Source organism: Amblyomma mixtum, chromosome 3 (genome assembly GCF_055824585.1).
Source record: "Amblyomma mixtum isolate Tamu chromosome 3, ASM5582458v1, whole genome shotgun sequence".
NCBI classification, from domain to species: domain Eukaryota; kingdom Metazoa; phylum Arthropoda; class Arachnida; order Ixodida; family Ixodidae; genus Amblyomma; species Amblyomma mixtum.
In genome coordinates, this window is record NC_143014.1 from 42,907,800 (window position 1) to 42,920,998 (window position 13,199).

The 13,199-nt window shown below is 46.1% G+C and overlaps 1 protein-coding gene across 1 annotated transcript in view; it reads right to left on the reverse strand.

The window, feature by feature from the left end:
* Idua (alpha-L-iduronidase) overlaps window positions 1–13,199 on the reverse strand; it is a 79,992-nt gene that overhangs the window by 12,085 nt on the left and 54,708 nt on the right. The window contains exons 7-8 of the mRNA XM_089578911.1: window positions 12,119–12,197; window positions 10,105–10,394 (exon numbers count right to left, since the gene is read on the reverse strand). Coding sequence (XP_089435037.1) covers window positions 10,105–10,394; window positions 12,119–12,197 — 369 coding nt within the window. The remainder of the gene's footprint in view (window positions 1–10,104; window positions 10,395–12,118; window positions 12,198–13,199) is intronic.

Sequence of the window (13,199 nt, forward strand, 5' to 3'; positions counted from 1 at the left end):
TTTCTCATTTTTTACTGTTTGGTGCGCAGCTTGCCTATAAAAGTGAGCCTCTTCGCAATAAAACACCAGCTGTAAGTCAGTGCTCGTATGTACGTCTCTTCCCTGCGTACGTACCTTGCTCGCGCTGTTTTAAGAATGGCCTACCACCAACTCATCCAGGCTTCACCATTGGCTTGTATGCAAACGCGCACGCATGTGACACTCCTTTGAGCGTGAGAAAAAGCACAAGCCAATTTTCGATAACGACTCTTACATTCGGCACGGGTTGCAAACGAAAGAAGAAAAAAAAACAATAATCAGGAACCAAATTTCTCTGATGAAGTAGAGGCCTTGTTGGTGTCGGAACGTTTCACCGCTTGGCATCACCACCTGTGAAGCCTCAAAGACGCTTCCTTCTTTTTTTCTTCATTTATTTAAGAATCAAGAAAGGGGGCTGAATGAACCTGAATACACTTGAGCGTGGCCCTTCGAACTTGCTTGATTTCAAAAATAATAAACTTCCGTTTCATGCCTTTTTTTTATGAAAGGTGAATGATACATCAGTAAGCATGGATCATCGTGAGGAATTCACCTACGTGTGGTAAATAATTTACATTTTGTAATTGAATTTGTTCCCCAACATAGTTTCGGTTTCGCTTTCAGCTTCTGAACGGTACCTATGGTGCCACAAGCAGGGTTGAGGTCACGAAAGTCTTGTAGACACTACAGTGTAGCAACTATTTCTTCCCTTGCTGTATTTCAAACTTCTGGAGCAACGTGGCGTAAGAGTTGGAGCGAATTAAAAGGACGCAGCAGCGATTATATTGCAGTTTCTTTGTGCCTGAAGTGACCACAACTTACTTGTGACGTCAAAGATACAATGCCGTTACTGATACCGAAACCGAAACAGCTTTGGAAAATTAGCTTAAACATAAATTCATTTCGGGCGTAAGTGAATTCTATGTGGTGGTCAAAGTTTACCAATATCTTCCGCACCATTCGCAAGAAGACTACACACAACAAAAAATGTATTCCCTTAACTCTTTAACGGGGCTGCCAACGTACTCACAAGACACAAGGTGTAAAGCCACTTTCTTTCCCTTTCCTTTTGCCCAGGCTGTACCTGCTCATTAAAGTTTCGCCTCTGATCGAGTTGCCTTCTTTTCAGCCGTTGGCTTCATCCTGTCCTCTGGCATTTGCCTGTTCGTTTCTTTATTCAAGGTGTGGTGCTTTGATGACTACCTGTGGCTTACATTGGTTGCTATAAGACACTGCTCACGTCGTTCAGTGACGCTAATACCCCAAACAACAGAATCACTTTTGTCTTTACTGTTAGTGTCATGCTCATTTTATACGTCTTCATCCCTAAAGCCTCAAAGCGGGTCATCAGCTTATTATTCCTTGCTACTGTTCAAAAGCGTCTCACTTTTTCATTGAATAAAAAAATTAAGCATGCAGTGGAATAACTATAAACCATATGCCAAACCTGTCTTCGAAATTTATTGTTCGTAAAAGAGGGCTGTATCTGTTTCTGTTTTTTTTTTTACCGTTCGACTTTTTTCATGAAGTACGTTCCAGAAATTAAATTTCTATACAAAGTCCGCGTACAAGTAACCTAATGCATGGTTCACGTACCAATCTGCTTGCTATTTTTTTAGGATATACCAACACTACCAGACTGCACTGGAGCTAACAGCGTCATCTTTTCATGCGTGGGCAAAATAAACAATATCCTTGACATTGAATAGGTTGGGGCAACCGAAAAGAAAATAAAAATAATAGGCCCCTGCCTGCACCGTTTACACACAACAGGCTTAACCCAATTGAAAAATAAAAGAGGAGGCCCGTAGGCAAGTTGTAATTTGACCACCCGTGGGTGGAAAAATAAAATATTAGGGAAAATGCTACATTAGCGACCCACAGCCGAGAGAGCGGGCCCGGGGAGGCTCCCCTGACCTCCCCTGGGAAGTAGCGGAAAGGGAAATGGGACGTGGGAAGGGAATGGGGACAGCGAGATTTTTGCTCTGATCCTTCGATTATCTCGACTCCATTTCTGGCCCGCCTGGCCAGGGCAGGGAGAGCATCGAGATTGCCCAATGGTGCGGCCCCACTCACGGGATGCCCGACCACCCACCATACGCAACGGGCTCCGACCGTCGGAGACAGGAAAACCTAACACGGGGTCAGTAGCTACCTGGGGCTCCTCATCGCTCACTAGAAGGCTTTTCCCACCTGCCGGCTACTAGCCGTCGAAGGTTTTTCGCGGTTTTTCGGACACCGGAAGTATGTGTGATATCCCGGCCAGTGGACGCCCAGTTCGTCAACGGCCTCGCGGCCTCAGAACCGGTCAGACTCCGGGGGGACCATCTGTGCTTCCTCCAACCATCCATGCACTTATTTCCTCTCCTAGCTTACTCTTCTCCTACTGAGGAGTGAGTGTTCAAGGCTGGGCGACCGGGCCACTAACCAAGAACGTGGCTTAGGATGAGATGACCCGGGCCTACTCCACCGGTACTCCACACATCTTCGGTTTTCGCCAGACTCTTACGAGGCAGTACTAAGCCCTCATCCCCCGGCATCCCGCAGGCGGTTAAGCCTGCGGCCGGCCGTAAGGCCGCTTCCCCGAGGCGGCGGTCCTCAGAGCCTGGCCACTATGAACCCCCGCGCGGACCTGGTTTCTCCGTAACCAGAAACCGACGCGTCGGTAGCCATCCTTGACAGTGGGGTTCACTTTGGGTTCGTTGTATCTAGGCGTTGGAGCTAACAATTTAAACCAAAAAACAAAAACAAAAACGATAAACGTACGCCGAATTCAATTTCGGAAATTCGGTTCCAACCGAAAAAGGTCAGTATCCTTGAAATTTTCTCCACAACTATGTGGTTGTTCAGCGCGAGTTACAAACGGTCGGAAGACAAATTTCACCAAGTGTGGAAGCCAGGAAGACAGTGAAACAACGGGATCGTTGGATTAAGTAGGGCATCTGTACGTTTTGCGGCATTGCTCTACTACTTTAGACACGCTTCGCACCGACCGAGAGCCTCCAAGAACTCGTGAAGCTTTGTCCACTTGTGTACAGCGCCTTCACATCACAATCTGCCGTCACCTTATTAGAGCCGTTGCTTGGCTACGGAGCTTTTTGTCTGTAACCGTGCACGTTTGTAACCGCATCCAACTGCCGTCAACTGGGCACAAGCGCACTTATCCGAAAAGTGCCATGTTTTGTCTCCAGCGACGGGTCAGCGGTACTTTCATCGCTGCCGTCATCATGCGGACTAAGTAATTCCACATACTCTGCCTTCTCCTCGGTTTCGGCTGCGGCCACTTTTTCAGTATTTTCAATCTGAAACTTTTTTTCTTGTGAAGCTTTCGCTCCTTTCAAAGTTTGTTCGGTGACTGAAGGAGCGAGCCGTCGCAAACAAAAAATAAACTTGCATTTAAACTCCACAGCCAGATGAAGTTCCGACAAAAAGGCAACTCGATCAAGTCCTGCTTGCGCTTGCCTAAGTGAGGCTAGTGTAAGTGTGTGTTCCTTTCCTCGTTGCTCTCGCTTGTTCTTTTTTTTTTCTCTCCTCTATTTGATTTTTGTGCAACCTAGATTTTAGAAGTAAACTTATATTTCCATGATTTTATTACTTCTTCACTCTCACTTCTTACCGTGATAGCATTCTATATTGCAACCATTGTTGATACAGGACCATAAGTGCATTAATTACCGCTGCATCAACTGCTCTTTCCGGCAGAAAATCGACGTGACTTTTGATTTAAGAGAACTGCCACATATATCAACGAAAAAAAAAACGGTAATTCTTCCATGGGAAATAACATTCGCCGAAAGAAACCGAGATTTACGTTCTGAAATACACACCAAAAAAGGCCCGCCGAATTCTCAGAAAATAAACAACTGATAATTATGCCGGTTTGTAGGAAAATTTTACTTCCTAAAAGCGAGACGTCAAATGCATGGGCACCTGTGAGAATTTCCAATGGGAATAGCCATTTTTTCATTATATCCATTATTTCGTTATAAAGCGCCTGGTGCCAACGAGGTTTGACTGCATCTTTGTTTTAGCCTTCAAGTAATTCAAACTGACCTTGCAAATCCCAGACTTGGTCGAGCAAACAAAGTTATTATGAGCGCACTGTAGTAAAAAACCTGTGCGGTTCGCTTCCAATGTGAAATGTTTCCCTAATTGGTACCGTATTTTATTGTATGTAACTTGCACCTTTGTACAAGCTGCAACGCCCTGCACGGTAACCGCGATTACACTGCACTAATATAAATCCAGAAGCATGCCGCGGAAGCTCGTTGATTCAATCATAAAGTCGACAAAATTTGAAGTTTATCCTGTCGCTCCCCCCCTCGGTTGGTAAGCTCTAACCACCGAGAACGCATGAAAGCGTGAGACGGTTGAACGTTTCCACCACGCTGCATCTTGAGAGGCAAGCAGACTTCGCGGAAATTTTACCATCATCCTATAATATTAATTTAGGAGTCAAAATTTCCCCGGATGTTTATTACAAACACGCAACCGGCCACTACGAGAGTTCTAGGTGCCAGCGTGGATTAGGGGGCACCAAGCCGCCATCATTAACGGTGATTCATGGTGATACTTTAACAAAGTTAACGTGAAGCTTCAATTGAATTGCGCTGCAGACGTTCCTTGTATGTTTTCTGACACATAAAAGAAAAAGTTAATTTAGGCTTAGTTCCACGCTTTCCTTAGTACATTTGGGCATGTTCTGTAGGACAACAAAGAATTCGGTGATTTCTGAGGCTGCCCAAAGCCATGTGTGCATGGATGATTATGGTCTCCTTTCAAAGAGGAGACGACTTCCCCAATCAACGCTGCGCCGAGTCAATTTAGGCGGCATCCCATAGCGTTGCGTGTAACTTTCTTGTCTGGTGTAAAATTATCAAAAGACTGTGCTTGTACGATGCAAGTCACTTTAGCCCGAAAAGCGTGAAGAAGGAGTAAGGCTGCGCCAAGGCCGGTTTCTTGAAATGTAACGGTACTTTTTTTAAGCAACAACAGCGCGTTTGTAACAATGTGATTGATTGCCCCCACTTATTGACACAAAATAAAAAAAACAGTGTGTATATTCTAGTACTATAACAGTCGCAAAGTTTAAAGCGTACACTACCACCTGCTGCATGAAAGGTGCTTAGCTTTAAAGCATTATTAAATAACCGAACTGAGCGTCGGTTCAGTGCCTGCCATGCTGGCGCATTGGCTGTTCTGGATGTTTACCGCCACTTTGAAAACACAGAAAAAGTAATTCCTAAAACACATGCAAAAAAAGCGCAGCGTGTATAAAATGCCGGGTTATCTCGCAAAGTTCTCGCTGATACTTTAGATAAAAATTCCTTACATAAGTCGTACCGCGGCATAAGTCAGATCGACAAAATTTTGAAAGGAAAATCGGGGACTTATACTGCGGGAGGGAAATACGGCACAAGTTAGCAGGCAGCAGCTGCTGCAATTTTTTGTATGCGCGCCAAAATGCAGTCGGTCGAGCCCAGCGTCCCGACAGCAGTCGAGCCAGTGCGCACAGTGCCGGGTTGCCTCCCCCGTAGAAAGCGCGCGGGGCAAGCGTCGTCGCCGTCGCGTGCGGGAGACGCGCGACTCCTTTGGCGCCCCTGATCGATCCGCGGACGCGCATCCAGGCTTCCGCGGACAACGCTTGTTCCCGCATGGCCGCAGCGGCCGCGGGGCGCGTTGCGCAAGACCCTTTCTCCCGCACGCGAAGGGGAGACGCGTCGCTTCACGCTAGGGAAGAAAGGGCGCCGAGGGAGACAGGCCGCCCCCAGATCTAGCGCCGGCACCCCGCCCGAGAGCAGCGCACGCCCGTGGAGAAAGGGTCGGGGAGCGGGCATGCATACCAAATTTGGCCGGATCACAATATAAACATCCGCAAGCAAGTAAGCGTCCCCCTGTGAAATATGAAGAGAATAATTGACGAGAAACGAGGAAGAGGGGTGTACAGGCCGCGGAGATCGCCGCGCCAGAGGATCACCGTCCTGACCCGCGACCGACGCTCATCTATCGCCCCTCCTCGCCCTCTGTCGACCATTCTCTGACCGGCCCGTCCTCGTGGGCAAAAAAAAAGAAGGAAAAAAAGTCCGATAAACGTGTTGGAGAGTGTGCGGGCGAAGGGCTTGTCGCCTGGCAGGAATGAAAGGGAGCTGCTAAGCGCAGACCTGTCTGCCACCAAATGAATTCGCCATCAATTACACGCTCCTCGGCGCACAGCACTGCCGCAGCGTGTATGCACGGGCGCGTGCGCGAGCGGACGTTTAGGCACTGCCGCTTCCCCCTCCCACTCTGGAACGACGAAAGAAAACATCATAGAAGATGAAGCATGTCAGCCGGGGAAATAACAGCATATAACGGTAAAAATGCAGACGCGCAATCAAAAATGCGGAAGCGAAAATTATGTGCGTTACCTTAAAAGGAGTAATCGCATAGACAGCATAGCTTGGTGTTCTATAGCAAACGGCAGAGTTAATGTGCTCAGAAATGTAGCACGGTGGTCTGACTTGCACTTATCTGCAGCTAATACTTTACTTTTGAAAGCAAGCGTACCCAAGATCAAGTTGACCTGCGGGAGTGGGTGCTAAAGTTATTTGGTGTTGCACAGGAAAGTTGATATTACATCGGGACCTTCATGTCACTCCGGCCCCACTCACCTTTTCAACAAATGACTGTTGTCATTCAGTTAAGCAGAAAGTTGGGCTAGCTAGCTGGTGATTCGCGACTTGAGACATTCTGTGCCAGCGACAGACACCAGAGATCTTTCTGTCTGTTCAGTGTCCCGTCTTTGACGCTGGTGCAAAGTTATGAAACAGACACTGTTGTGAAAGTGAAGATAAAAAAAATTTCTCTCCTTAAATTCGCTTCAATAGTTTTATTTGTTCTAGCTCTGTTTTTAACCTGTTGTAAACGGTTTTAATGATGCAATTAAGGGACATTAGCTTAAATTCTGCGCGATAATTGCATTTCCATGCGATATTCGAACAGATGGCCAATAAGATGTCATGCGTGCCAGGAACTATAGTTTCATTGCACTTTCCCCCTGCATTCTCATTATGCACTTTTTTTATTTTCGTTACCGATCATTACCGCAGAGGAAAGAACGCCACCCACACCTTTTAATGCACCTTGGTCGCTTGGTGTAAGTGGTAATCACCACTTGCGTTAAACTTTGAACTAAGTAAAATGTACCACACACATACGCCATCGACCAGACATTCTTTCTTTCCTGGCCGGGTTCTCATTTTTTACTTCATTTTTGCTGTGAGCGCCTGCTTTTGTGCAGCCTTATCTCGTACGTGGTGGAATTACTGACTGTCAGGCAGAGTTGCTGAGCTCAGGTGCCTGTTTTTATTGTCAGGAAGAGGCTGAGGGACGCAGCTGTTCCCGTCGAATAAATTTATCGCAGTTAAAACAAATAAATGCTCAAAAACTATAAATTCACAATGTACGGCATTAGACAAAACAAAAAAAAGATATTCCCCGGACGTTTATCTCTGAGGCAATGCAATTTTGAGCACAGCTCTTCTCACGGCGCGTTTAGAAGCGCGTTTAGCAGCACGTTTAGCAGCATGATTAGCAGCACGCTTAGCTGCGCGTTTAGCAGCTGCACTGGCCGGATGTATTGTGCGGCGCTTTTGCGCCGCGTTTATATAAATGCCACCTTCCGTCCAGTAGGGAGCCATCGTCTGATTAGACGCCACCGTGAAAGCCTGTGACGATTCCTTAAAGCGATATTAAATAAAGATCTGAAAATATTGCGAAAGAACCTCATTTTCATTCGTAAGATATGATTACTGAAGTACAGTCATCTTTCCGGGTTTTTTTTTTTTTTTTAGCGGATGGCTGTATTTTTATTGCCTTAGCAATAAGAGAGACACCGCCCCGTAAAGAGCGTCGTTCGATGAAGACGCTGTCGTGGAACGTAGAGAGGGGGTTACGAGCGGAGCGGGAAAGGAGTACGTAAGGTGTGGAGCGCAAAGCGTCAGGCGTGGAGCAACAGGTAGGGTTGACGTCACATCCCCTACTGTCGGAGCTTTCAAAGGCGGCCCCTAGGTGCGGCGGTTTGAGGAATACTCAATAAATTAATTACTTTCGGCTCATTTTTGTTACATAAGATTGTTGCTTTGGTTACTCTAGGTGCCGCAGGGATCGTTTTGGACAGAAATCTCGTCGGCAATTGTTTCTGTCTATTGTCTCTCTAAAAGGAACGCTCTTAAATAGCACAGTACACACAAGTTTCGACATGCTACCACTTGATGTAAAAATTATGTCCGTAATATAACTCTGGTGCTTGAAGACAAGCAGAGGGGTGCTCAAAATCGCGCTTGGCCATGACGTTTGTTAATATAAAACTTGTACGAATTCCTAAATAACTGCAGTTTGGATGTAGCGTTAGGAGCAGTTTAGTAAGCATGCGGGATGCCAGCACTTGAGGATAACCATAAAGTCTAAGCTAAAGGGATTGAAGAATATCGATGCGACATGCACCGCTGCCCAAAAGGAGTGAGGCGTTTTAACGCGCAGATGAGCACCTCATGACGAAGGCCGTTCTGGATTACCCAAAACGAAAACCACCGACCGATGCTCGGAGGTCACTACTGAATAAAGTTAGTCTAGCCACCATGAATTCAAAACCGACCACCGGAAAGACAGAGCTAGACTTACGTTACAAACATTCAGTGTTAAGCCCCGTTTTCGTACGCTCACAAATACTGCCCCTACTGCCGAACAATTTATTTCCAGAATCCACTGTCAAGAAATTCTCCCTTTCTCACTCCCGTACTGGAATTTCGTACCATTTTTTTTTTAAGCCTCATCATAATTTTTTAGCTCAGTGTTCCTTCTTTGTTTGTTTAAACACGCCGATGTTGTTTGCCTGTGTTCCCCTCTCCTTGTCGAGCCTGTTCATAGGCCGCCGCGTTGACTAAATTAAAAATAAGCAGACAAAATATCTGACCGAAAGTGGCATCACAAAGATCGCACTTTCACGGCCAGCCGTGGCGCTGATGTTGCGGAGTTGCAGCGCGCAACTTAGCGGCGCGCCCGGAGGAGAAACTTCCGCGCGCCGCCACAGTGGCGCCATCTTTGGCAAACCAGCGACCTCACGGCGAGTCCAAATGGGTGCATTGGATTCAAAAGGCGTCGCGCGTTCGTTTTATCTCGTCGGGCCTGTGTTCCCATTCTTCGCTGCATGACATCGCTCTTCGAAATGCTGACTCCAAGTCTTCCTTAACAAGACAACTGGATGCTTCATTATCATACCCAGAAATTCTGGAGAAGCGAATTTTTAACGGGAAGTTGTTCATGAACGCAGTTTTTTTTTTCATATATCGTAAGATCCCACTATGCAATAAATATATTGATATATTGATATATAAATAAATATAAATATATGTTTTTTTTTTCTATCGTCAAAAACGTTCACCATTGGTTTTCTATGGTAGCGTTAACTACTCGATGCGAGCGACGGACAAACTTCAAAATAAATATTTTGCTACGGAGTAGAAGAATGGACCATTACCATCACTATTTCCATAACGGTTCCTTACATTATTGCACACTTGCCTCACAATTAAAATTGATGTCAAAGAATCCAGGACTTGAGCTAGCCAATCATCATTCCAACAACCGAGTGCAAGCCACTCGATGCATTTAAACGCTGTCCTAAATACTGTATTACGGGTTGACATTATGCTGTCGGCACACGTCACGGTCGACGTGCAAATTTGATTCTGGTTTGTTTCTAAATGGCCATGACGAAAGAAAGAGCGCTAAGATGATATACAAAGAGCAGCGTTATAAGTGTATCGCTTGCGTCCAGTCTCTATGCTGTTCCTTATTTAGCCGTTTATCATCACTTCGTTTCCATTAAACAGCATTAAATGGTCCTTCACGCCTAGCATCTTTTGAGCGCTTGGTTTGTTGCTCTTAAATGAAATGCTTCTCTCTCTCTCTTTCTTTCTCTCTCTTACTCACTCACTCACTAACTGTGGTATCGCAGTCTCGCAATAAACACTAAATTCGGCGCTGACATAGCCGATGTGTTGCGCCGGTTACTGAAACTCGCACCAACAAGGCTCCGCTCCTCACCCGGAAGCAGTGGCGATGACGCCAAGCTGCGGCGCCGGTTCGCCAGCGTCGTGCTGCGTTTGGGGGCGGACGGTTGCGGCGACTACGCGGCTCGCCAGCTTTCCGAGCAGCGCCTGGGCAGCGTGCACGGGTTTGCGCACGAACAGCACGTGGGGGTCGGTGGTGAGGTTCATGCGGAAGCGCGCCAGCTGGGTGCGCTGGCTGAAGGGATGCGGCGGATAGCTGAGGAAGCCGTTGTCGCTGCTCAGGGAGCCACAGGTGCCAGCATCCGTCATGTGGGCGTGCACCAGCTGCGATACAAGTCGAGAAAGAAAAAAGTGTGTGTGTGTATGTGAGGGGGGGGGGGGGAGTGGGGTAGAGAACAAACGAAGATTTGATGACACGTGGTAACAGATAACGACACCAGCCAACGCCAAGTCAGAATGTGTGGCAGTAGGTGCTTGTACAAGCGAAAATGTCTTCCGATGGAGAGTGCAACCATTCTTTCTGCAAGGGGTGCCCGTCATAAGCCGCATGTGTTTGACCGGACGTGTTAGCAGGGTTGGCTCTACCCTTGACGTTTACAGCCCACTGACCGCAAAACACTTTGGGAATGCTTAATTTTCTTTTTACCTAATTCCACTTTTAAGACACCACTGTTTGGGTCCGCTCCTCTTTTCCTTGATTCATTTTAACCCATTCCTTCCTCGCCGAAGTTATCAAGCTGCAAGTGCCTGTTCATTACAACACGCTAAATGTACACGTTAATGATGAAGTTTCACTAAAAAAACCAATCAACAATAAAGAAAGTTGGAAGCCGTACAAAGTACCGTTCGCATCAGCGAACTGGTAGAGGAATACTTGATTTCATGAACTTGGCTTTCGATCGTACATTTACGCTGGTTAATCATGTAGTCATCATCATCAGCAGCAACAGCAGCAGCCTGACTACTCCCACCGCAGTGCAAAGGCCTCTCCCATGTCTCTCCAGTTAACCCTGTCCTTTGCCAGTTGCGGCCACCGTATCCCCGCAAACTTCTCAATCTCATCCGCCTACCTAACTTTCTGCCGCCCCCTGCTACGTTTCCTTCCCTTGGAATCCACTCCGTTAGCCTCGTGTAGTACGTCGCTGTGATTGTCTACGTGTTAAGTATATTACGGACTTTAAAAGTTTTGGAAGGGTGGCTCTCATCTCACACTTTCTCTTCCTAAGGCGGACAACGTATGGTGGGGACGGAGTAATCTACCTGGTGTGCGCGCTGTATTACGCAAGGTGCATCGCAAAACAGGAGACAATGATAGCGGACACTCACTAGTACAATATAACGCGTTCGCCATTTATTTCCTGCCCATGTTCTACTTAAAGCCCAAAATTATTAAAAGTCATACGAACGCACGCAGATGCGCAGGAACGTCTACATCAAACATGCGTAATTTATTCAAGAAAAGTACTGTATTTATGTGCAGCTGAGTATTCCATCGTGGTTACAAAATGTTTCATAAATGAAAACACACTGCTTGCTCGGGAAATACACAAACTTATGAAGTTACTCACAATGGCAAAAGAAAACATTCATCGATGCAATAACAACATTATTTATTTTGTGCATTCATGCTGAATATTCAACCTCCCCATTCTAATTCTTAGTGCCCTTCATAATACCCTCCGCAATACCTGTTCGTAATATCCTCCGCAAGCGTGCTTTTCTGTACGACAGCAATGTTCAAAAACAGAGCCGTCTTTACAAAAGTCAACTATTCGCTGTTTATGTGAAAAAATATAAAATTAATTCCAGCTGATCCATAATTCAGAAAATGCCTGTGAGAACAAAGCAATAAAGGATGCAAAATAATTCGCAAGGGGTGATTTTTACATATATATGAGTAGGCTTACATGAAGGCACATTACAAAGGCACCAGGACAAACGCACTCAGAAATCACGCTGAAACATGCCCTCATGGCTTTGTTCAATTTATGCTTTAAGCGTTAGGCACACCTCAAGTCAAGCACATGGTCCAGGATGAAAACACTCACCCGAGCCAGCATAGCTGCGTAGGTGGCGTCAGCGCGCCACGGGTAAGGCTCCGCCCAGTTCTTGATGGGGTCCGCTTCGCTGAGAATTTGCGAGCATGTCGTCAGTGTGACTCTCTTGGCCATGTTACTAGTTTTTCTAAACGGACTCAAGAGAGATCTGATGCGAAATGAACAGAATTAAACCCAAAGCAAAGAGCGCAAAAGCCCAAATGGCTCGAAGCAGAAACGTATTTACGACGCTTTTTCAGTTGCGCTACACAGTACCGAAAAAAGTGCCCTGCAGAAATTCGCTCTTCTTTTAATTCTTTCTCGTTCCCACGGATGGCGTGAATCGAATGCTCTACATATAGGGTACGCATTTATATGAATGACGATATTTTTCACTGGGTCAATGTTGCTGCTGTTTCTTAAGCGGCATGGTGCATGTCCACGAGGGAAGTTGCCCAGGGTTCAGTCAGGAGGGCCAAGAGAAGAGGATAAACTGACTGCGAAGTAATGAATATGCCAGTCTAATAAATCAAAGATTAATTAAAGAGAGAAAAAATGCCGAAGACACGACCATAAAATTAAAAAAAACAAATATACTGGGAGATGTTTTCAAATCTTGGAAATTTTTAACGCAATTAGCAAGGCAATCTGCTGGTATCTGTTATGTAATCATGAAGGTATTCGCAACTTTGATGCAATGCAAAACCTCTGGCACTCGCACCAAAGGAGAGAAGAAGCGGGAGCGACAAAGTAAGTCCCAACTTTGATGTGCAGCCACCTTAGCTACAACACTTCGTCGTTCTTTTTCACAACCTTCAAAAAAACACTCAATCAGGATTCCTGTGCGCGGACGATCAGCAATGACGAAGAAACGCGGCTGGCGCTTCATCTTCATCGTTTTCCTTACAATCTGCGGTGTGGACGCAGCCGTGGATGCCGACGGCGGCGCCAAAACTGAGGAACGAGCTGAAGAAAGCTAACGCTCTAAAGCGACAAAAATCATCGTTTCTCGTATAGAGGATCTTTGCACGAAACTATTTTTTGCATCTGACCTCACGAATCTGCGATAAAATTATTTTAAAAAAGAAACACT